General features: G+C 44.4%; 1 protein-coding gene across 1 annotated transcript in view; it reads left to right on the forward strand.

Moving 5' to 3' along the window:
• Window positions 1-24,881, forward strand: part of CFAP251 (cilia and flagella associated protein 251) — a 79,804-nt gene that overhangs the window by 45,669 nt on the left and 9,254 nt on the right. Inside the window, exons 17-19 of the mRNA XM_040420225.1 lie at window positions 16,890-16,980; window positions 20,785-20,928; window positions 22,469-22,697. Coding sequence (XP_040276159.1) covers window positions 16,890-16,980; window positions 20,785-20,928; window positions 22,469-22,697 — 464 coding nt within the window. The remainder of the gene's footprint in view (window positions 1-16,889; window positions 16,981-20,784; window positions 20,929-22,468; window positions 22,698-24,881) is intronic.

The following is a 24,881-nucleotide window of genomic DNA, read 5'->3' on the forward strand; positions in this document are numbered from 1 at the left end:
TCTCCCGCAACCATTTGACAGTTTTGACATTAGGAGCGTATAGGTTGCATAGCGTAACCTCAACAGTACCCAAAGTGCCTCTTAAAAGAAGATATCTACTCTCAGGATCCGCCATCTCAGCTATTAAAGAGAAAGGTACATTCTTATGGATCTCAATACTAACCCCTCTAGAGGAGGAACGGTCGTAGCAGGAATGGTACCAAGACTGGTAATAGGAATGAGACAATCTCGATACTCACCCCTTCCTAAAATGCTTCTCTTGGAGCATAACAATATCTACTTTAGCTTTTTTTAATTGGATCATTGCAGCCATGTACATTGAACGTGGCTAAGTTCAGTTTCATAGCAGCCATCTGTCACCGCCAGTTCTGTGAGAAGATCTGGCAGACGTTCTTCTCTACCTTTTGTATGATGTTCTTTGTTTTGGTTTCACTTTCTCATCTCCTTTCCTTCTGCCAGGTGTCACTTATTTCGACTAATTGTCTTCCTTTATAATCCCTCCCATACTGCCTCACTTTGCGGTTTATACTACTTCCTGGATGAGGTGTTCACTGCTGGAGGCTGTTTCTGCTGTTTGTTCAGATAAGTCATTTACTTTATTGTGTTTCCTTGCTGGCTTGATTCTAGGTGACCCTGACTCCGTCCGTATTAAGTGCAGGGAGCCGGTTATAGGGTTTTCAGGTGTCACACAGTATTAGGTACGCGGGCATGCAATCGTCTACCATACAGACCCTTGCATGTGCATAGCAGTCAGGGAGAGCTCTTAGGGTTTTATAGGGCTCACCTATAAGCTCCTTAGTTTGGGATCAAGCCAGTCGCTCGTTTATTTATATGTTCCAGCTATCTGCTAACTTCATCCGTGACATTATAAACCACCATAACCGTCTTAAGCATGGATCCGGTTTCAGCCTTGATTGACCGCATGCAAGGTCTTTCGCTGGAGGTAGCAGATCTCCGTAAAACTGTGTCTCAGTTTCAGGTGACCGGTTCTGCTGGCGTTCATGGAGTTTGTTCCGAGCCTAAGATCTCGCTCCCGGATACGTTCTCCGGGGGTAGTGAGAATTTTGTTCGCTTTAGAGAGGCTTGCAAACTCCATTTTCGCCTACTTCCCCATTCCTCTGGTGATGAGGAGCAGAGGGTGGGGATCATCACCTCGCTGCTCAGGGATAACGCTCAGTCTTGGGTCTTTTCGCTGCCGGTGGGGGCACGGCCCCTCCAATCGGTGGATGAATTTTTTGTAGCCCTGGGGCAGATATATGATGACTCGGATCGTATTGCTCTGGCTGAATCTAAACTGCGTCTTTTATGCCAGGGTAAACAGTCCGCAGAGATATATTGTTCTGAATTTCGGAGATGGGCAGCTGATACTGGTTGGAATGATGCTGCACTCCGAGGTCATTTTTGCCTTGGTCTTTCGGAAAGATTAAAAGATGCATTCGCTTTTCATGAGAGACCAGCGTCGTTAGAGTCAGCCATGTCTCTAGCTGTTCGTATTGACAGGCGTCTTAGAGAGAGAGAGAGGAGACTACTCTTTCCTGTCATATTCAGCCCAAGGACAGTGGGCTGTCTCATTCAGTGCGCAGGGGTCTCAGTCTGTCTCAATCCCCTCTGAAGAGGAGGCCATGCAGCTGGATTTGCTTGCCTCTGATAGTAGAGGATTCAGCTCTCAGAGGAGGGTTTGTTTCTGTTGTGGGGGTATAAATCGTTTGGCTAATGTTTGCCCCTTTCAGAGATTCATGGCGTTTTCTGAGGGTAATAAAAACAAAACAAAACAAAAAAAAACTCTAAAAACTTTCCATTTGCTACTATTGGCAAGGTTGATGCGGAAATTGAAGGTTTGCCGTTTGCTTGTAGTTCCCGTTTTCTCCTACCTGCCAGGGTGGCGCTAGACAGCAAGAACATTGTTTGTGAGATTTTTGTAGATAGTGGAGCAGCTGTCAATCTCATTGATAATCAATTTGCAACAATGCATGGTTTCCAGGTATGCACTTTTGAAAAGGATATACCTGTTTTTGCTATTGATTCCGCTCCACTTTCTCAAAGATCGTTAAAGGGCATAGTTCACAATATCCGTTTCACTGTGGGTGACGCTCATGTTGAGGATATGTCATGTTTCGTCTTAAGCAGATTACCTACTCCTCTAGTGTTGGGGCTACCCTGGCTCACTAAACATACCCCCACCATTGATTGGCAAGCAAGGCAAATAAATGGTTGGAGTGAGTTTTGCAGAGAGAATTGCCTCACGGCGTCTCTTTCAGAGGTTTCTACCAAGATTGTGCCATCTTTCCTCTGAATTTTCGGATGTGTTTTCCGAGAGTGGTGTCCAGGAGTTACGACTGCCCTATTAATCTCATCCCAGGCGCCAAGCTGCCAAAATCACGACTATACAATCTCTCCCAACCTGAAAGAGTCACTATGCGTACTTATATCTCTGAGAGCCTGAGAAAGGGACACATCCGACCCTCGAAGTCACCTGTTGCTGCTGTTTTTTTTTTTTTGTTAAGAAAAAAGATGCTTCTTTAAGACCTTGTCTGGATTTCAGGGAGCTGAACCGTATCACAATTCGTGACCCATATCCGCTTCCTCTGATCCCGGACCTGTTTAACCAGATTGTTGGTGCTAAAGTTTTTTCTAAGTTGGATTTAAGAGGGGCATACAACCTAGTCAGGGTCAGGGAAGGGGACGAATGGAAGACGGCCTTCAATACCCCTGAGGGTCATTTCGTGAATTTGGTTATGCCCTTTGGTTTGATGAATGCTCCGGCCGTCTTCCAACATTTTGTGAACAGCATTTTTTTATCATTTAATTGGGAAATTTGTACTGGTGTATCTAGATGACATTTTGATTTTTTTCTCCTGATTTCAAGACTCATCGGGACCACCTATGTCAGGTCTTGCTGATTCTGCGGGTAAATAAATTATACGTTAAACTGGAAAAATGTGTGTTTGCGGTTACGGAGATTAAATTTCTTGGTTTTCTTCTCTCCGCTTCTGGTTTTTGGATAGACCCTGAGAAGGTCTACGCTGTGCTTGATTGGGAGCTTCCTGAGAATCAGAAGGCGCTGATGCGGTTTTTCGGTTTTGCCAATTATTACAGAAAGTTCATTTTAAATTATTCCTCTGTTGTTAAGCCACTCACTGATATGACTAAAAAGGGGGTGGATTTTTCCTCGTGGTCAGTAGATGTGCTTAAAGCCTTTTCTAGTATTAAAGAGAGTTTTGCTTCCGCTCCCATTTTGGTACAACCTGATGTCTCTCTACCTTTTATTGTTGAGGTGGATGCTTCTGAGGTGGGTGTGGGTGCGGTCTTATCTCAGGGTCCCTCTCCTGCCAAATGGCGACCGTGTGCCTTTTTCTCAAGGAAACTCTCCTCTGCAGAGAGAAATTACGATGTGGGAGATAGGGAGTTGTTGGCCATCAAATTAGCTTTTGAGGAATGGCGCCATTGGTTAGAGGGAGCCAGACACCCTATTACCGTGTTTACCGACCATAAGAATCTGGCCTACTTGGAATCGGCCAAGCGTCTGAACCTGAGACAGGCCAGATGGTCTTTGTTCTTTTCTAGGTTTAATTTTGTTGTTACGTTCCGCCCTGGGGTTAAAAATGTGAAGGCGGATGCCCTGTCACGTTGTTTTCCGGGAGGGGGGAACTTTGAAGACCCGGGTCCCATTTTGGCTGAAGGGGTGGTCGTCTCTGCTCTTTATCCTGATTTAGAGGCAGAGGTTCAGGCAGCCCAGGCAGAGGCTCCTGATCTTTGTCCTCCTGGGAGGTTGTTTGTGCCTCTCGCTTTACGACACAAGGTTTTTAAGGAGCACCACGATACTGTCCTTGCTAGGCACCCGGGGAGTAGAGCCACAGTGGATCTCATTGCTCGGAGATTCTGGTGGCCGGCTCTTCGTAAGACGGTTGAGGGTTTTGTGGCAGCCTGCGAGACCTGCGCTCGTGCCAAGGTCTCTCATTCACGGCCATCGGGTTCTCTCCTCCCGTTACCCATTCCTTCCTGTCCTTGGACGCATCTGTCCATGGACTTCATTACGGACCTGCCTCGTTCCTCGGGGAAGACTGTGGTTCTGGTGGTAGTGGACCGTTTTAGCAAAATGGCACATTTCATTCCCTTTCCTGGGTTACCCAATGCTAAGACGCTGGCGCAAGCGTTTGTTGATCATATTGTTAAATTGCATGGCATTCCTTCAGACATCGTTTCTGATAGGGGCACGCAATTTGTTTCCAGATTCTGGAAGGCCTTCTGTTCTCGCTTGGGGGTTCGGTTGTCGTTCTCTTCTGCTTTTCACCCGCAGTCAAATGGTCAGACCGAACGCGTCGATCAGAATCTGGAGACATATCTGCGCTGTTTTGTGGCGGAGAATCAGGAGGATTGGTATTCTTTTTTGTCCCTTGCTGAGTTTGCTTTAAATAACCGTCGCCAGGAGTCCTCTGATAAGTCACCATTTTTTGGTGCATATGGGTTTCATCCGCAGTTTGGGACATTCTCTGGAGAGGGGTCTTCTGGTTTACCTGATGAGGAGAGATTTTCCTCGTCTTTGTCTTTTATTTGGCAAAAGATTCAGGGTAATCTGAAGAGGATGAGTGAGAGATATAAGCGTGTGGCGGATAAGAGACGTGTGCCTGGTCCGGACCTGAATGTTGGTGATCTGGTGTGGTTGTCTACAAAGAATATCAAACTGAAGGTTCCCTCCTGGAAGTTGGGTCCTAGGTTTATTGGGCCTTACAAGATCTTGTCCGTCATCAATCCCGTTGCCTTCCGTCTTGATCTTCCTCAGACTTGGAAGATCCATAATGTTTTTCACAAGTCCCTATTAAAACCTTATGTCCAACCCACTGTACCCTCCTCTTTGCCTCCTCCTCCGATTATTGTTGATGGTATTCTTGAATTTCAGGTCTCTAGGATTGTGGATTCTCGCATTATGCGCGGTTCTCTTCAGTACCTCGTTCATTGGGAGGGTTATGGTCCTGAGGAGACGATGTGGGTTCCAGTGGCGGACATTAAGGCCACTCGTCTCATCAGGGCTTTCCATAGGTCTCATCCTGAGAAGGTGGGCTCTGAGTGTCCGGAGTCCACCCGTAGAGGGAGGGGTACTGTCACCGCCAGTTCTGTGAGAAGATCTGACAGACGTTCTTCTCTACCTCTTGTATGATGTTCTTTGTTTTGGTTTCACTTTCTCATCTCCTTTCCTTCTGCCAGGTGTCACTTATTTTGACTAATTGTCTTCCTTTATAATCCCTCCCATACTGCCTCACTTTGCGGTTTATACTACTTCCTGGATGAAGTGTTCACTGCTGGAAGCTGCTTCTGCTGTTTGTTCAGATAAGTCATTTACTTTATTGTGTTTCCTTGCTGGCTTGATTCTAGGTGACCCTGACTCCGTCCGTATTAAGTGCAGGGAGCCGGTGGTCGTGTCCCCTCACTATTATAGGGTTTTCAGGTGTCACACAGTATTAGGTGTGCGGGCATGCAATCGTCTACCATACAGACCCTTGCATGTGCATAGCAGTCAGGGAGAGCTCTTAGGGTTTTATAGGGCTCACCTATAAGCTCCTTAGTTTGGGATCAAGCCAGTCGCTCGTGTATTTATATGTTCCAGCTATCTGCTAACTTCATCCGTGACACCATCTTTGTAATGCGCATAAGTAGGTATAACGTATGCTCCATGACCCGACATTTAAACACTAAAGTAAACACAAAATATAGATCATAAAAAAAGAACATTAAAAATAAGCACAAAAAGTGAAAGTGGCTCCAAATGGAGTCTCAGGTGGGGGGTAATCACAGTCTTCTGTGAAGCCTAATCTGCTCACGTCGCCATTGATTTAGCCTGGTGAGCAAGGAGATAAGCGTTGTAACTATCTCAATGAAGTGGGAAATTTATCTAATCATACTGGTGTGTATAACCAACATACAGTACAGACCAAAAGTTTGGACACACCTTCTCATTCAAAGAGTTTTCTTTATTTTCATGACTATGAAAATTGTAGATTCACACTGAAGGCATCAAAACTATGAATTAACACATGTAGAATTATATACATAACAAACAAGTGTGAAACAACTGAAAATATGTCATATTCTAGGTTCTTCAAAGTAGCCACCTTTTGCTTTGATTACTGCTTTGCGCACTCTTGGCATTCTCTTGATGAGCTTCAAGAGGTAGTTTCCTGAAATGGTTTTCACTTCACAGGTGTGCCCTGTCAGGTTTAATAAGTGGGATTTCTTGCCTTATAAATGGGGTTGGGACCATCAGTTGCGTTGAGGAGAAGTCAGGTGGATACACAGCTGATAGTCCTATTGAATAGACTGTTAGAATTTGTATTATGGCAAGAAAAAAGCAGCTAAGTAAAGAAAAACGAGTGGCCATCATTACTTTAAGAAATGAAGGTCAGTCAGTCAGCCGAAAAATTGGGAAAACTTTGAAAGTAAGGGCTATTTGACCATGAAGGAGAGTGATGGGGTGCTGCGCCAGATGACCTGGCCTCCACAGTCACCGCACCTGAACCCAATCAAGATGGTTTGGGCTAAGCTGGACCGCAGAGTGAAGGCAAAAGGGCCAACAAATGCTAAGCATCTCTGGGAACTCCTTCAAGACTGTTGGAAGACCATTTCAGGGGACTACCTCTTGAAGCTCATCAAGAGAATGCCAAGAGTGTGCAAAGCAGTAATCAAAGCAAAAAGTGGCTACTTTGAAGAACCTAGAATATGACATATTTTCAGTTGTTTCACACTTGTTTGTTATGTATATAATTCCACATTGTTAATTCATAGTTTTGATGCCTTCATAGTCATGAAAATAAAGAAAACTCTTTGAATGAGAAGGTGTGTCCAAACTTTTGGTCTGTACTGTATATAGTACCCTTCTATGACTAAACATGAGGGCACTATAGCTAATCAACCTCTATAATAAACAGACAGTATAAATCTTATAATCAGTCGTTGGCATCTTTAAGAGAGGTTCTCTTGCCTCTCGAATTTTTCTGCCTCTTGGCAGTCGACCAAGATAATGGAGTCGGCAGTGGGGGTAAGTCCTCATTCTGTGGTATGGGCATCCACGAGGCGATTTCGAACGGTGCTAAGTTCAGAGCGTCCCACATTTGGTGAAGGTCCTCAGGTGTACGTATAGTGAGACGCCGGTTACCAGTGGTAATGAGGAGGTCAAATGGAAAAAGCCAGCGATTTGGGATCTTTGCTGCATGCAGTTGATCTGTAAGGGGTTTCAGGATCTGTCGCTTCTGGAGTGTTTATGAGGCAAGGTCCTGAAAAACTTTGTATTTTAAAGCCATCCAATGATACTTCGCCCAGTTCTCTGGTTTTATGCAAAATGGCCTCAGTGTCACAGAAGCTCAAGATTCCACAGATTATGTCCCTAGGGTTCTCCGTGGGAGAAGGTTTAGGGCACAGTGCCATGTGGACCCTTTCAACTGTTATGCTCTCTGCTCTTGCTTGACCTAACAGATTTTGAAATAAGGTCTGCATAATGGAGAGCAGGTCTTCTTTGTCAGTAGCCTCTGGAAAGCCCCGGATTCTAATATTCCGCCTGCGGCTTCTGTTCTCTTGATTCTCCAGTAACATCAGTGAGGTATTAATTGCATTGCGGTATGCCCCTAGAGTGTTTTTGACTGCAGAGTTGAAGGTAATTTTAGTCTCCTGCGACTGTTCCAGAGTTTCTACTCTGTCGCCAATATGGTGGATATCTGACTTGATGGTCGCTAGGTCAGTTGCTATAGGGGCTAGTGCTTTTAATAACGCCCGATCAAAGTACTCACATGGGTGAGCGCTGAGGACTTGTTCATTCCAAGGATGGCCTCTACATCGCTATCTAAGTCGTTACCTGGCTCCTCCGTGTGCGAGCGCTCCTTCTCTATTCTCTTTGGCGCCATCTTGGAAGCGCGTGGAGCAGCATGTGTCTGAGACTTGCTCAGAAACTTCTCCATGTCGGCGCAGACTTTTGCCGGTCTCTGTGTCTCAGGTGCGTCTTTGGGGCAATCTTTAGGTTGTATCTTCACCATGCCGGTGAGATAGTGTGTAGAAGCAGTCTAAATAGCGGCGTGGTAGCGGGAGCGCTCCTCTTAAGCAGCCGCCGTCAAGCTCGGTCAGGCTCCGCCCCCAATAAACGTATACTTTAATATTCATACCCTCAGGCTACATTCACACGACCGTATGAAGGAGTCCGCATCTGTTCCGCAATTTCGCGGAATGGGTGCGGACCCATTCATTTCTATGGCGCAGCAAAAGATGCGAAACAGCACACTGTGTGCTGTCCGCATCCGTTGCTCCGTGCCGCGGCCCCGCAAAAAAATAAAATAATAGAACATGTCCTATTCTTGTCCGATGATTTTACATCTCTTTATGATGGCTGCCAAAAGAAGTCTATTAGCACACTGGCTGAAACCGGAATGTCCGCAACCTGTGGAGGTGATATCGCACCTTAAAAAATGCTTATTGCTAGAGAAAATTGAAGTATAGAACAATAAGACAAAACTGACAAGTACATTTTTTTCAAAATAGCAAACTTTTATTGACAGTTTCGCATCTGAGGAAGAAATACAAATGATAGTAACACCATTCCGCTATACGTCATGGTATCTCCTGGAAAAAGAAGCAGGTAGACTGGGTAGACTCCTGATAGATGCCTAAGTGGAAATGTTGCGAAGATAAGAAATCGGAAAAGGGATAGTCTAGTTGTAGAACGGCCAGGAGGATGCTAGGGTCCAATAAAGCAGGACTTCTCGGGAGTCTGCAAATGATCACAGGAGAGATGAGCATTTTAGAGAGATGACTGCTGTGCTGAGAGAGGGAAGGGGGGGGATTTAGGGGAAAAAGGGGAGGGGGGATTACAATACAGTTCAATGTAATCATTGTGTAAGCGGAATAACATGAACAAATGTGAGATTGATGTATTTGTTCTGTACAAGATTATTTTGTACTGCTGTGTTTCAAGTGCTTTGTTGAAATAAAAATTATCTTTCCAAAAAAAAAAATACACGACGTAGCCTAAACTGAGTGCTGTGAATATCTTGTCTATATACAGTAAGTGACTGCCAACTGTCGAACAGAGTGCGGAACTCCGTTTAGCTTTACTGAATATTTCTGTGCATAGTTTTTTCTTTTTAATAAATTTGCAAAAATGTCTAAAAATTCTGTTATGGGGTATTCAGTGCAGAATGATGCGGAAAACGTTTTGTTTTTTTCATTTTAGCACAAGCACCACAATGGAACTAAATGTGAAAAAAGTGAAAGGGTCTAAAGACTTTTTGAACGCATTGTAGTGTATATCCATCATTCATATATATATATATATACACACACATATGTAGTTTATATCAGTCTGTTTGAAAACAGACTTCTGTTTTACAGCTGAAGAATTGCACACAATGCTGAATCCAGATGCTAACAGCGCCAGTGAAGGCTGTAAAATTCATAAACTATAATGACAATTCAGAGTGCCTACTCAGAGGCACGCAGAACCAGAACTGCCAGTGTGCTAGCAGCGCAGCGGTGATGCAATAAAAAACTGTATGCAGTTGACAATAAACGTATTCACAACAGAGTTGCAGAATTTAGCACCTAATTAAACACTGGTGTTCTGCATAGGAGAAATCATCTAAATGATTTAATTAATTGTAGTCGACATCATTCAAAAACTACGTTGTGTATGCATTGTTTGTTGATGCAGTAATTGCATCAGAACTGCATCCTAACTGCGCTGTGTGGCAGCACCCCTAGGATGAATTTCTGCAGCAGCTGTATTATTAAAGGCTATGTACAACTTCAGAGGCAATGTTTGTTCATTTTTGGCTAAAAATCATATTTTCAATTGGCTTTTATTAAAAATATTGAGCCTGTCACAAAAGGTTCACTTGCCAGTCATCTAATAAACCTCATCTCTAAACTACTAAGAGGTCATAAACACTTATTTAAGCCACATTCTTATCAGTAAGATAAGCATTTAGTTTGATGAGTGTTTATAATGTCAGAGAGCAGAGATAAGGAGTCCATCTGCTTCTGGTATGACGGAAAAGACAGAAAATCCACAGGCTGCTACTAGAGCATTTCAGCTATGTACAGAAAAAAGGCTCCATAAAGACCAATTGAAAAAATGATTTTTCGCTCAAAATGAGTACAATGCAATAATTTAAAAAAATGCTCCTAAAAGTGTACATAGCTTTGAAGCACTAACTGTGCCCCACCCATCCCTACACTCCCTCAAACTTTCCCTGATCAAAGTTTAGTATTCTACACAAGTATTTCTATCTATACTTTTCCTCGACAGTCCCTGTTAGGGCCAGTTTACGCAGAGTTCTTTTGGCAGTGATTTTGGAGTGTTTCTGTCTTAAAATCAGCTCCAAAAAAAGCCTCAAAACAACCTCCCATTCATTTCAATCAAACGTGGAAAAAAGCGTCAAAAAAAGAAGCATCATGCCCTATCTTGGGGCAGAATCTACACTGAATCTCCCCTTGAAATGAATGAGAAACTTAAGTAAAAAAACACTCCATGTAAGTCCATGCGTTTTTTGTGCCTTTTCCACATGTATTTTGGCACAGATCTACACCAAAAACCTCAAGTTGAAAATGCAGCTTTGTATTGAACACCCATTGGTTGAAAAAAAAAAAAACACACAAAAAAAAGCTCTGAAAAAAAACACATGTGGATTCTGCACTGATTTTTTTTTTTAAGCGTGTTTTCAAAATCTGTCATGTGAACAGGGGTGCACCTAGCCTTTCTGCTGCCTGAGGCGAAAACTGAAACTGTGCTCTCCCCAATACCAATTTCTTAACCTAATCCCTTTGCCACAATGAAAGTGCCCATTGCCCATGTCCCTTCTGCTGCCCCCCTCTTGCCCCTACCTGGTGCTGCCTGAGGTGATCGCCTCAGTCTCCAGGACAACACTGCACCAGATACAAAGCGTAAGGGGACAGGTGTGCATCAGAATTCCTAAGTAATGCAGCCTCAGCTGCAATGCTTCCTTTTCAGTGCTTTGACATGTCCAGTGGTATCACAGAGATATTGTAAGAATCCTAATCACCATTGACACCAATGGTCACATCCTCACCGGTTTGATTAGTGGTAGGTATGTGAAAATATTTCTGAACATTGATGTGGATAGTGATTTGGGTCCACACCATGTCCCCGGAATAACAGACCAGGAAGTGTTGTTGTGAGGACACTGGGTTAGAGTGGAAACTACAGACCTGATGTTACATGTATCAACACTAATATTTCAGATTTGAATTAATCTATAAAAGTTTCCTTTCACACTTTTTCATGTGCACTAAGGGACATTATAGGTATCTTTGTTAGTTCTCTTTCTTAAATGACTTGTCCCATCTGGGACAGTTGTAGCATATCGATAATATATGTCATAAGTATCTGATAGGGGCAAGTTTCACCTCTTGGACCTGCTACTATCTCAAGAATGGGGCCACACAGCGAATGCAAAGTGCACCAAGTATGTTTGGCCACCCCACTATTCACTGCTATGGTACTTCCAAAATAGGAGAGCCAGCACCCTGCCCTTTCTGACATTTGTTTTCCCATGGAATCCCCTTTAACCCCTTAAGGACACGGCCATATTTCACCTTAAGGACCAGGCCATTTTTTGCAAATCTGACCAGTGTCACTTTAAGTGGTGATAACATTTAAAACGCTTTGACTTATCCAGGCCATTCTGAGATTGTTTTTACGTCACATATTGTACTTCATGACACTGGTAAAATGAAGTAAAAAAAAAAACATTTTTATTTATAAAACAAAAAAAAATGACCCCAAATTTGTAAAAAATTGCACATTTCCAAGTTTCAATTTCTCTACTTCTATAATACATAGTAATACCTCCAAAAATAGTTGTTACTTTACATTCCCCATATGTCTACTTCATGTTTGGATAATTTTGGGAATGATATTTTATATTTTGGGGATGTTACAAGGCTTAGAAGTTTAGAAGCAAATCTTTAAATTTTTCAGAAATTTTCAAAAACCCAGTTTTCAGGGACCAGTTCAGGTCTGATGTCACTTTGTGAGGCTTACATAATAGAAACGACCCAAAAATGACCCAATTCTAGAAACGACACCCCTCAAGGTATTCAAAACTAATTTTACAAACGTTGTTAACCCTTAAGGTGCTCCACAAGAGTTATTGGCAAATGGAAATGAAATTTCAGAATTTCATTTTTTTGCCAAATTTTCCATTTTAACCCAATTTTTCCACTAACAAAGCAAGGGTTAACGGCCAAACAAGAATGGATCTTTATTGCCCTGGCTCTGCCGTTTACAGAAACACCCCATATGTGGCCGTACACTACTGTACAGCCACACGGCGGGGCGTAGAGGTAAAGGAGCGTCGTGTGGTTTTTGGAGGGCTGATTTTTATGGACCGGTTTATTTACACCGTGTCCTGTTACAACCCCCCTGATGCACCCCTGGAGTAGAAACTCCCTAAAAGTGACCCCATTTTGGAAACTACGGGATAAGGTGGCGGTTTTGTTGGGACTATATTTTTAGGGTACATATGATTTTTGGTTGCTCTATATTACATTTTTGTGAGGTAAGGTTACCAAAAATTAAAATTCTTAAATTTCATCTCCATTTGCCATTAACTGTTGAGGAACACCTAAAGGGTTAATAAAGTTTGTAAAATCAGTTTTGAATACCTTGAGGGGGGTAGTTTCTTAGATGGAGTTTCTACTCTAGGGGTGCATCAGGGGGCTTCAAAAAGGACATGGTGTCAATAAAAATCGGCCTTCCAGAAACCATGTCGGTCCTTTCCTTTTGCCTTTTAGTGATACAGCAGTTTATGACCACAAATGTGGTGTTTCTGTAAACTGCAGTATCAGGGTAATAAATATTAAGTTTTGTTTGGTTGTTATCCTTTTCTATTTTTATAGAGGAGATTCTTACAGACGCGGCGATACCTAATAAGTCTACTTTTTTTTAATTATTTAGGTTTTAGACTATATTATCCTTTTTGATACAACTAAAAAATTTTGGTATCTCTGAAGTCTAAGAGTCATTTTTTTTGTTTGTTTTTTAGCCGATTGTATTAGGTAGGGGCTCATTTTTTGCGAGATAAGGGGACGGTTTTAATGGCACTATTTTGGGGGCTGTATGACTTTTTGATCGCTTGCTATTAAACTTTTTGTTTTGTAAGGTAACAAAAAAAATAATTTTTTTGCACCGTTTTTTTTTTCTTCTTTTTTTGGACCGTGTTAATCTGGGGGGTTAGGTCATGGGGTATTTTTATAGAGGAGATTATTACCGATGCGGCGATACCTAATTTGTATACTTTTTTTAAATTATTTTAGTTTTACAAACTTTTTAAACAAATTTTTTTGGGTGTCTCAAGTCTGAGAACCATAGTTTTTATCGATTGTCAGTGGCTAAATGGAAAAGGGGATTATAAATTTAGTACTCCATGGCAGTGTGGTACTCGCTGAAGCAACCAATAATGCAGAGGCCCGGATGATCGGAGCACGTGTCATATTGAGTAGTGGTGACCTTCCGTATCCCCCTCCTGTGACACACTCTGCACTTTTTTGGGGTCCGTCCCTTCTTTCCAGTATGGGAGACCACACCTGGAAAGTGTTGGCCAGGGACGATCCGGGCGCCTACAGTTCCCGAGGTACTCCGGCCTGCTCTTTCCCGGTCAGAAAAGATAAGGGCCTTGAGGACTGCCTCATAGAACTGCAGAAATTTCCCTGTGTTGTCAGCGCACTGGAACAGTACAAAAGAGTTGTACATGGCAACTTGCACCAAGTAGACCGCAACTTTTTTGTACCATGTCCGCGTTTTGCGCATGGCGTTATATGGCTTGAGGACTTGATCAGAGAGATCAACTCCTCCCATATACCGATTGTAGTCGACGATACAATCAAGCTTGAGGACCGTTGCCGCGGTACCTCGCACAGGGACAAGGGTGATGCCGTTACCGTGAATTGTGGACAGTACAAGGACATCCCTCTTGTCCTTATATCTGACCAGCAGTAGGTTTCCACTGGTAAGGGCACGGGTCTCACCGCTGGGGATAGGTACCTGGAGGGGAGGCCACGTTGATTTTTCTGCATGGTCCCACAAGCGGATGTGGATCTGGCGGCGAGGGACTGGAACAAGGGGATACTAGTATAAAAGTTATCCACGTACACCTTATCTAGCAGTGGGTGCATAAGGTCCCACACAAGTTTCCCGCTAACACCCAGAGTGGGGGGACATTCTGGGGGTTGAATACGGGAATCTCGCCACTCGTACACACAACTTTTAAGTGTACCATGAGGTACTCTCACAAAGTTTGTACAGCTTCACGCCATACCTCGCCCGCTTTGAGGGAACATACTGGCGGAAAATGAGTCTCCCCTTGAACGCAATGAGAGACTCATCAACCACGACCTCCCTTCCAGGTATGTAGGCCTCCAAAAAGTGATCGATGACTGGCCTTTCCAGATGCAGGCATTTCCGGATGGCCTCAAACCGGGAGCGTGTCATGGCCGTACTGTAGAGTGGGGTCTGGTAGAGGACGTCCCCACTCCAGTAACGCCTGACACTAGGTTTTTTGACTAGGCCCATGTACAGCACGAGGCCCCAAAATGTCCTCATCTTGGCTGCACTGACCGGGGTCCAGTCAAAAAGGAGCCCGGGTTTTGAGCGACGAACTGTTGGGCGTACAGGTTCGTCTGCTCCACCATTAGATTTACCAGTTGGTCACTGAAAAAATTACAAAAAAAGTTGTATTCAGTGAAGCTCACTGTGTAAATCTGGATTCCTGGTTGTCCAACAAAAATCAGGAAGCACGGGCTCAAATTGCCCTGGGGTACACCAGCCAAGTTCACCTGCAGGGGGCTCTGGTGGACTGACCTGGTGGGCTGGAAAACTAGTACGAGCCCCAGAGCTGCTCGTACTAGCGTGGGCCACAGGGTCCCTAGCATGGGGGTCCCCTCGATCTGCCTGGCGGCGTCTCATCATCGCTTGATGATGAGGAGGACGCGGATGACAAAAGGAATGTGGGGTCATCCTCGTTCTCACTGGGGCTCTCGGACTCGGAGGCAAGGAGGGGGTATACCTCCTCGGCCGAGAATGTCCGTCGGGCCATAGGGGAGTGTGTGTCTGCGTGTGTGTGTGTGTGTGTGTGTGTGTGTGTGCGTGCGTGTAAATCTTTATTAGGTGTGCGCGTGTGTGGGGGCACGGACTTTTCCCTAAACCTAACAGGGAAAAATAACAAAAAAAAACTAACTAAAAAAAAAAGAGCCCCAAAAAATGTGAAAAATAAAAAATAAATTCTAACTCGCTGATCAGCCGTCCAAAGCTGATCAGCGGTGGGGTGGGCGATGCACTAACAGTGGCCGGACGCTAAAGAGTGAAGGCCACTGTCAGCGTAAGCAAAAAAAAAAAGAAGGCTTGCGCCCCCCAAAAAGGGGGGGGGGGGGGGGGGGGGCAAGCTGCAGCACCCCTGGGGGGGGTCTAGGGTCACACACCTGTGCTGTGGACCCCAGACACCCTAAGAGGATGATGCAACACTAAAAACCTTAACTTTCCCTAAAGTCTCCCTGCCTGAACTAAACCTTTCCCTACCCTGTCCCTAACCTACCTTTTAGTGCCAGGTGGCACTGTGGAGGATCGAAAAAGGGGGTGCTGGGCACAGATCAGGGGGTGCACTCTGGAGATCGGGCAGCAGGCTGCTCTATCTGCGAAGTCCAACGGCCGAATAGAGGAGGAGAGAATGGGGGAGTTAACCCCCGCCCACCCGTGCAGCCAATCAGAAGAGATCCTGTGAAGTGATGTCACCATCACCTCACAGGATCTAAGGATGGTGATTGGTGGTGTATTATCACACCACCGATCACCATCCTGTTCCGGGTTATTGGGTCACCAGAGACCCAAATAACCCGGAAACGCAGCAAACCGCAGGTGTGAATTGACCTGCGGTTTGCTGCGATCGCCGATGCGGGGGGTCACAGGACCCCCCTAGGCATTGTGCCAGTGTGCCTGCCGAATGAATACGGCAGGCACTCAGTTCCGATCACCGCCCGCCGCGCGACGTTGATCGGAACTACACAGGACGTACGGGTACGCCCTGTGTCCTTAAGTACCAGGACATCAGGGCGTACCTGTACGCCCTGTGTCCTTAAGAGGTTAAAAACAATTAAAGGATTATCCCATGAAAAATATTCTACAGTTTTCAAACCAGCACCTGGATCTCAATACTTTTGTAATTGCATGTAATTAAAAATTTTGTATCGCCAATTACTTATTCAATAAAATGTATCTGTATAGCGCAACCTGCTGTTTTTTTTTCTTATTTCTTTGTCCCGCCCACTGAGAAGGCCGCACATGTTCCGTTTCATCCTTCAACTGCCTTCTGAGTTGTGATAAGGAGAGCATGGCCATGCCCCCTTAGCTGCCAGCTTTATATAAATCTAGCAGAGCAATGAATGGGGAGATTTCTGGATTCAATTGAGGTACAGGGCTGATTCTAGCTTTGGTAGAAAGAGCTTGTTATGTACTATATGATGTCTGATTAAAATTTTTTACAATAATCATGGGATAACCCCTTTAATAGTTAAATTATAAAAGCATGTGGTACAGTGATCCCAGACTAAATCATACTCCTCGTAGGCACTGTAGTCACAAATCATAGTTCAAATGTAGCTGGGCTAAAAACTAGCCAAGAAGCAAGATATGAGGAAAATAAATAGCATGTTATCATCCCTTGCAGGTACTGACTTACTTAGCATTTTCAAGCTCCTGCCTCGAATAGTTATTTAATTTAATCACATATAGAGTACATTCAGCTAAAAGACCCAATCATAGAACTAAATGAAATGAAATCTACTAAATGAAGATACAACTTTTAAATAACTCGCTGATGGCGATGTCTCCATTTGTACTGCAGGTCTTTAGAGGCTGTTGCTTCCCTTGGAGGAGAAGATCTGATTCCGTTCTATGGAATGTTGCCAGGAGGAAAAGATGGAGCATTATTCAAGGTTGGTACTAGCTAATTAAAAGTTCCTAGAGGCAGTGATTGGACCACAAATAATTGAGAACCTACTGTCATAATTTTTGATCCTGGATGTCCAAGTGGTTAGACCCTAAGCTGGATCTCTTGGACCCCCAGTGATCTGTGACAGGGATGCCTAACCTGCGGCCCTTCAGCTGTTGCAAAGCATGCACGGACAACCTACAGATATAAGAGCATGTTGGGGGGTTGTAGTTTTGCAACAGCTGGAGGGCAACATGTTGGCCATCCCTGATCTAATCCTTTGTGTGCTGTCCTTCCACCAAGATGTTAATATAAAGCCTGTATTACACTTCCCGATTTCTTGGCAGATAATCGCTAACGAGCATTCACATGTAGGCTTGTTAGCGATCATTTGGCAGTGTAATACTGCCACCGATTTCCCGATGAACGGACAATCTAAATCTTTTGACATGTTAAAAAAAGTATCATTTGCAGGCGGCAGATCATTGCGTATAATGATCTGCGGCCAGCAAACCACTATACGGCATGGGAACGAGCAATGGCATAGCGATCACTCCTCCCCATGCTGCAGAAGAGATTGCTGCATGTAATAGCAGCGGTCTGCTCCACTAGTGAGCAGGCGATTGCTGGGCATTGTGAGCATTGTATCTTCTGTTTATAATCATGTGTCAGATCCATTGCATGAGGTCTGTTGGGTGTGGGTGCCTCGTTTTGACAAGAGTGCTACATGCAGTGTTATTTTTCCCACTAAAACCAACAAAATCTGTTACGGAGGCTCTACGTCACATGTTTGATTCTGTTCAATTGTTATACTATTGTAATATTTTATATTATTATATTAAAACATGATTTACTACTGCGTTACTTCTACAGTTGCTGCATACCTGTCACGGCTGAGGATGGGGGAAATCCTCAGCCGTGTGGAGCCCGGTGATGTTACGGCTGCTTGGCCATGAAGACAGGATTAGGGAGCAGGTCACCTCCTAAGGCATCCCTAACCTGACCCTAGCTCCTAGCTGCATGGGCCAACCTTGATGGTAGGAGGGCCCATGCTCCGGAACCTAAAAGTCCCTGCTAGCCCTCAAGATGACCCTCACCTAGGAGCTAAGTAAGACAAGCCCACTCCTCCTAGACACGGAGGAGCAGGAGTCTCAACGGCCAAGCTGCAGGAAAAGGGGAGACATAAACAGCTCTATGGATATGGCAGGTGAACAAGGAGTTCCACCTACCTGCCACAGCCTTGCTGACTGGATCCCTGTGTTAGCAGGGTGCAGATCACAAGCGCATCCCTACACAGGGACCCAGATCCATAGCTGCACAAAATCACATATAAAACATCACACAGACATCACACATAACTGGAAATAACTAAAGCACAATATGGTTATGACATTAAGGTTTATGACCACAGGGGTGGCTCTTACTGGCAGGTAATAAATACATGAGGCTGCTCTCAGCTAAGCATGGCTGAAGCAACCTGAAGGCCTGCAAAAGCAGTGAGGCTTTATAGGCCAAGAAGCCACACCCCACAGTCGGACACACCCAGTGATCACACACACTAGGAAGGGGATTAACCCTTCCAACACCAAGGAAGGGAAAACACCACTTAAAGGGAACGTGCACACAATAACATAAAACACAGTGCACACATCCACACATCACACACAAAACCGCATGCGCAGCGTAGCGAGCTGCATGGCACAGCTCAGCCTGCTACGCTGCCACATACATACTGTTGCCAGCGGCAACCACAGGTGAGGCCAATACCACAGCCCTCACCTGTGATTGAACACCAATGAAAACCGCTGACAACCGCATGCGGTTCAGGAGTCACGGTCATAGCCATGGCCGTGACACTCCCACCCCTCAAAGCCCCCCCACCAAAAAAAGACACGTGAGGGACACACAAGGGGATGAGAGAAGGGGACGTCCACTCTCAGGACATGGTTCCCAGAAAGTCGCTGTCAGCTGCATCCTCTCCCAGCACACAACACAGCCAGTCCGACGAGGCCTGCAGCCCGCACCAGCGACACGGAAATGGAACCACTGAGAGTGGACGAGGGGACTCTCCACTCACGTCCCCACTCCAGTCGCTGCCAGCAGACACTCCTAACCAGCACGCAGCCGGACCACTTACGGAGTGCTGCCAGCAGACGACCAGAGATGGGAACATGGAGAGGGACGAGGGATCCCCAACACGGACGGTAAGGTGGCGGGGAATAAGCCACCAACCGTGCCGTTAACGGAGAACCCCCAGGAACGCTCTCCCTCCGGAGAACGCGCATGCAGGCCACAAGGATATGGCACTGCATGCTGCACCCTCTTTCGAAGGTGTGCAACTCGCACACCAAACAAACACCCTAGTGCTATAAAATCAGGGGGACGCCAAACGAGGCAACGGTGAAGGGAAGGCGGGGAAACGCCACTCACCGCGCCGTCAGAGGCGAAACCCCCAGAACGCTCTCCCTCCGAAGAGCGCGCATGTAACCCTTCCGCAGAGGGCGGTACATGCTTCACCCTCTTTCGAGGGAATGCATACTCCCACCCCTCAAAGCCCCTCCCAACAACAAAAGGGGAAAGTTGGTGAGGCATAAGAAACAATGGGAGGGGGGGAGGGGAAAGACAAACAAAAAGGGGACACCAACACGGACAACGGTGAGCTGGGAATGCCACTCACCGCGCCGTAAATGGTGAAAGCCCCATAACGCTCTCCCTCCGGAGAACGCGCATGCACCCCATCCGTAGACAGCAGTGCATGCTTTACCCTCTTTCGAGGGAGCGCCACGTAAGAAGCGACTGTGGTCATACTGTCACGGCTGAGGATGGGGGAAATCCTCAGCCGTGTGGAGCCCGGTGATGTTACGGCTGCTTGGCCATGAAGACAGGATTAGGGAGCAGGTCACCTCCTAAACGCATCCCTAACCTGACCCTGGCTCCTAGCTACATGAGCCAACCTTGATGGTAGGAGGGCCCATGCTCCGGAACCTAAAAGTCCCTGCTAGCCCTCAAGATGACCCTCACCTAGGAGCTGAGTAAGACAAGCCCACTCCTCCTAGACACGGAGGAGCAGGAGTCTCAACGGCCAAGCTGCAGGAAAAGGGGAGACATAAACAGCTCTATGGATATGGCAGGTGAACAAAGAGTTCCACCTACCTGCCACAGCCTTGCTGACTGGATCCCTGTGTTAGCAGGGTGCAGATCACAAACGCATCCCCACACAGGGACCCAGATCCATAGCTGCACAAAATAACATATAAAACATCACACGGACATCACACATAACTAGAAATAACTTAAAGCGACATTATGGTTATGACCACAGGGGTGGCTCTTACTGGCAGGTAATAAATACATGAGGCTGCTCTCAGCTAAGCATGGCTGAAGCAACCTGAAGGCCTGCAAAAGCAGTGAGGCTTTATAGGCCAAGAAGCCACACCCCACAGTCGGACACACCCAGTGATCACACACACTAGGAAGGGGATTAACCCTTCCAACACCAAGGAAGGGAAAACACCACTTAAAGGGAACGTGCACACAATAACATAAAACACAGTGCACACATCCACACATCACACACAAAACCGCATGCGCAGCGTAGCGAGCTGCATGGCACAGCTCAGCCTGCTACGCTGCCACATACATACTGTTGCCAGCGGCAACCACAGGTGAGGCCAATACCACAGCCCTCACCTGTGATTGAACACCAATGAAAACCGCTGACAACCGCATGCGGTTCAGGAGTCACGGTCATAGCCATGGCCGTGACAATACCGTCGTTTTCTCATGTTTTTTTTTCCTTTTTCTTTAGGAGTTGGAAGATTACTTTTACTATGCACAATTGCGTAACCAGGGTATTGATACAATGGAGAACAGACAAGTTTCAACCCATATTCCCTTGAAAGAAGTTCCTTTTGTCATGCGAGCATTAGGATATTATCCAACAGAGCAAGAGGTTAATATGACAAGAATGTAGATTTCTAGAAATTATTTCTTTGTTGGAATAAAAAATATTTTAGAAATGAAAATAAGTAATTTTGCTGAAAAAAAATATATATAAGCAACTCACTTTCTTGCTCCACCTTAGTAGCCGCATTAATATACTAAGGGAATTGTAAGATGAGCAAGTAGTGGTGATCTCCATGCGTCCGTGGCATGTAGTTCATAATGCAGTTCCCTCTTATGTAAATGACTCCACCTCATAATTATATGTTATATATGTCATTTGATTTACTGCTATCCTGATTGATGGAACATGTTACATAGTGAATTATGTTTACGGCCTTGTTTGTCTCACTTACAACCCCTTTTGCAAATGAAGCCAGGTCCTTAAAAAGCTAATTGCCATGGGTTGGGTTTCATAAACCAAAGTAAGCTGTGGTCATGTAGACATTTGCCAGCTGTGGTAGTTTTATGCTTTATTACCCGTGTTCACCGCTGCTCCGCTATATTAGGTGCGTGTTGCTCCACTCACCCTATGTATATTGGGACTTGTATTCAGTGAAACTTCTCTGTAGTACTGCAGGGGTTAACCTCCCCTTTTGCTTTCTGTTCAGCTGCTGACTAAGGTGCTGATCAATCCTCCTATTTATTCTGGATCTTTGTTCCTCTCCTTTGCCTGAGCAAAAAGGTTTCTAGTTGTCTATTATACTAGTGAAGGTGCACGTTTTCTTTTCGTCTACCGTGCACTAAACTTCTGCAGGTCTACCGACTCTGATTCTCTGCCACCTGCCCTGACCCCAGATTAGCCTCTCGGGTACACACAAACTCAGCCTGCCCTGACCTCAGACTTGTCTCTCGCATATGCACAAACACAGCCTTTGGCCTGTTTCCTGACTATCAGTATTGCCTGATCTCTTGGCGTTTCGCATCGGAGCTGTGGGTCAGCTGCCAACTACAACAAGACTACTCCAAGAGGTAATTGCCTGGCTTCTCTCCTACAATGACGTCCAGATCCCTGTACAGGAGTTACAGGTTAAATACCAGGGAACCACCAGGACAATGTCCTTAGGTTTAGCCCAAAGCCAAACTGGTTAGTTGGCACAGTGGTTCCACACCCACTGCCCATTACAGGTAGATACTTGGTGTCCCTAAAAAGGTCAGATTCACAAAATCGTCTACTCTGGTTCATAGAGGGGGGTCTGCATCTCTTCCCGTGATATCTGTACCAGACTATTTAGGCACTGTAAGGGATGATGTAACAGATCAAGAAATTGTTTCTTTATTATGTTTCTTTGTTTCCAGTCTATTCTATTTTTTTGTTGAATGCTTTGAAGTTGGGAAATAGCTAGGAGGGTAAGACCTATAAAAGAAAAGATGTAAAAATAGTATTAGAAGTTATAATCCCTTACTATATGCATATCTTGCACTTGTATGGAATCCTTGGAACTTGAATTTGGACACCTTCTCTAGTACAAAAATAGAAAAAAATGTGAAAGGACAACTTTCTGTCAATGACTGAGATATTGTATTTACTGTATTGTCATCTTTTTTAGGTGGAAAATATGTTAAATGAAGTGAAATTTTGTGAATATGTACATACTGGACAGCAAGTCACGCGTATTAACTTGGGTGACTTCATAAAACTTTACATAAATCACAGACCTGCATTTGGATTAAGTTTAAAAGAGCTACAACAGGCTTTTCAAGTTCTTGGTTTCACTAATGAGAATGGAGAGCAGGCTATGAACAGAGGACATTTATTGCAGCTGCTGCAGACAAGGGGTAAGTAACTGAGGAGTCTTGTTATCATGCAAGTCCTGTGCAAGTAGAATATGTAGAGTGGACCTCTATAAATGAAAATGAGTGCAGCAAAAAAAATAAAAATCCAGCTATGATGTGTTCAGTGCTGTTAAAAGAAAATGTGATCTAATGGGTTGCAATGGGCTATTGCCCCTTGCAGTAATATTTATACATTGGTCCAGTATGTTTTTGGAAATTGCATGATCAACAACATATCAAAATGTTACAAGGAGTGTTACATTAAAAAATACTGTTTCCGAAGAGAGCTAAAAATGTAAAACTAAACAATGAAGATTATTCATTGTGTAATGAAAAAGTACATAGTTTTCTAATTTACAGGTGCATTTCAATAAACTAGAATATCATCGAAAAGTTTATTTATTTCAGTAATTCAATTTAAAAAGTGAAACTCAAATACACTGACAAGCAAAAGGGTAATAAAATGTTTTGAACTTTTGACTTTCAGGCTCCATATCTCACCATCCACTACAGCTTCAAATGTGAGTCTACCATCATTTTATAGACAATCATCTTGGCTATCTCATACATAAATTGGACTTGCAACTATTTAGCATATGATTAGTTATGCAGATTCTTGTCATGTAACTGCATTGTTACTGCTCCTAAAATTCAAAATTTAAATTTTTGTATTATTTTGTTAGTATTTTGTAAATCCACCTTTAGCTTTCAACACTGCCTGAATCCTTCTGGGCATGCTCTCGTTCAGATTCAAGCATGTCTCGACCGAAATCTGTTCCAAGGTCTCTTCTACATGTTCCCAATGTTGGTGCATACTGGTCAACTTACTTGGGTACGAATAGAGTTTTTTCTTCAACTCTACCCACAAGTGTTCGATTAGGTTGAGGTCTGGGGACTGTGGGGGCCAATCGAGCACTTGTACTTCATCGTCATTGAACCTTTTCTTTGCCAATCTTACTTCGGGTCATTGTCCTGCTGGACCACTATGTTGTCCTTTTCATACCAGTAGTACTTCAGTGTACAAAGTAACTAGCCTTGTAGGATACTCACATGTAGCTCAGCATTGAAACCATCATTGATCCTGGTCAAGTATCCAATGTCTTTGGCTGTGAAACCACTCCATCAGGCTTGTTACATTTGCACCCATAAGAGTGCAGTTTATTGACTTTCAGCTCTTCACTCCAAATCACCCTTTTCCAATCTTCTACTGTCCACTGTCCATACTGTATTGCAAACTCGAGCCATCATTTGTCATGACTATATTAAAGTCGAGGCTTCTTCACCTTTTTTGGGGCCACGATTCCAGACTTGCATGTGGTCTGTGATCTCACTATTACAAAGCATACAAGCGACCTCCACTGCAGTGTTTGTCGCACCAGAACTAATAGACCTTGTGAGGGGGCGACTTGTTGACTCCGATATTTTGCCTGGACGTCCACCTCTTGGCTTTGAAATGGATGGACTTCATTTCATATTCTTCCAACTGTCATGGCACTCACATGATGCAGTTTGGCAATTTTCTTGGCCGAGATACCGCTATCGATGAGCTCTTTTCTTTGGAAATCTTCTTCATGGCTGCTCCTGGATTTGAACCAGTGACGTTTTGCTTGGGAATGAACCTAATAACACACTAAGCTATTAGAACGTGAGAACAGGTTGTAATTTGTAGTATACAAGAAGAAAAAGGTTGTTCCACCACCAGGAGCAAAACCGTAACAATGCAGTTACATGACAAGAATCTGCATAACTAATCATATGCTAAATAGTTGCAAGTCCAATTTTTGTATGAGATAGCCAAAATGCTTGTCTATAAAATGATGGTAGTCTCACATTCAAAGCTCTAGTGTATGGTGAAAGTCTTTCAAATTTCTCTTTATTGAGTAACGTATTGAACAAACAGAGGTACAACATTGATTATAACGTAGTGCAAGGTCAACGGCTTTATATAAAGACATTTAGGTCTGCCTTTTGTGCAGAACAGAGATCTACTTATTTTATAAGACCGAAATCAGCTCTGATTTGAGTACAGTTATACAGTTGAGCTAAAATTGTAAACCATGGTACAACAGTAACGGTAGACAAAAAGTCATAGGAATTAGGGGGGGGGGGAGAGGGTAAGACGGGGAAGAGAGAAAGAAGGGGGGCTTCGAGTGCGGCCCATCAATCTCCTGAAGTAAAGCTAGTTGT

The sequence above is a fragment of the Bufo bufo genome, chromosome 2 (assembly GCF_905171765.1).
Source record: "Bufo bufo chromosome 2, aBufBuf1.1, whole genome shotgun sequence".
Lineage (NCBI taxonomy): Eukaryota > Metazoa > Chordata > Amphibia > Anura > Bufonidae > Bufo > Bufo bufo.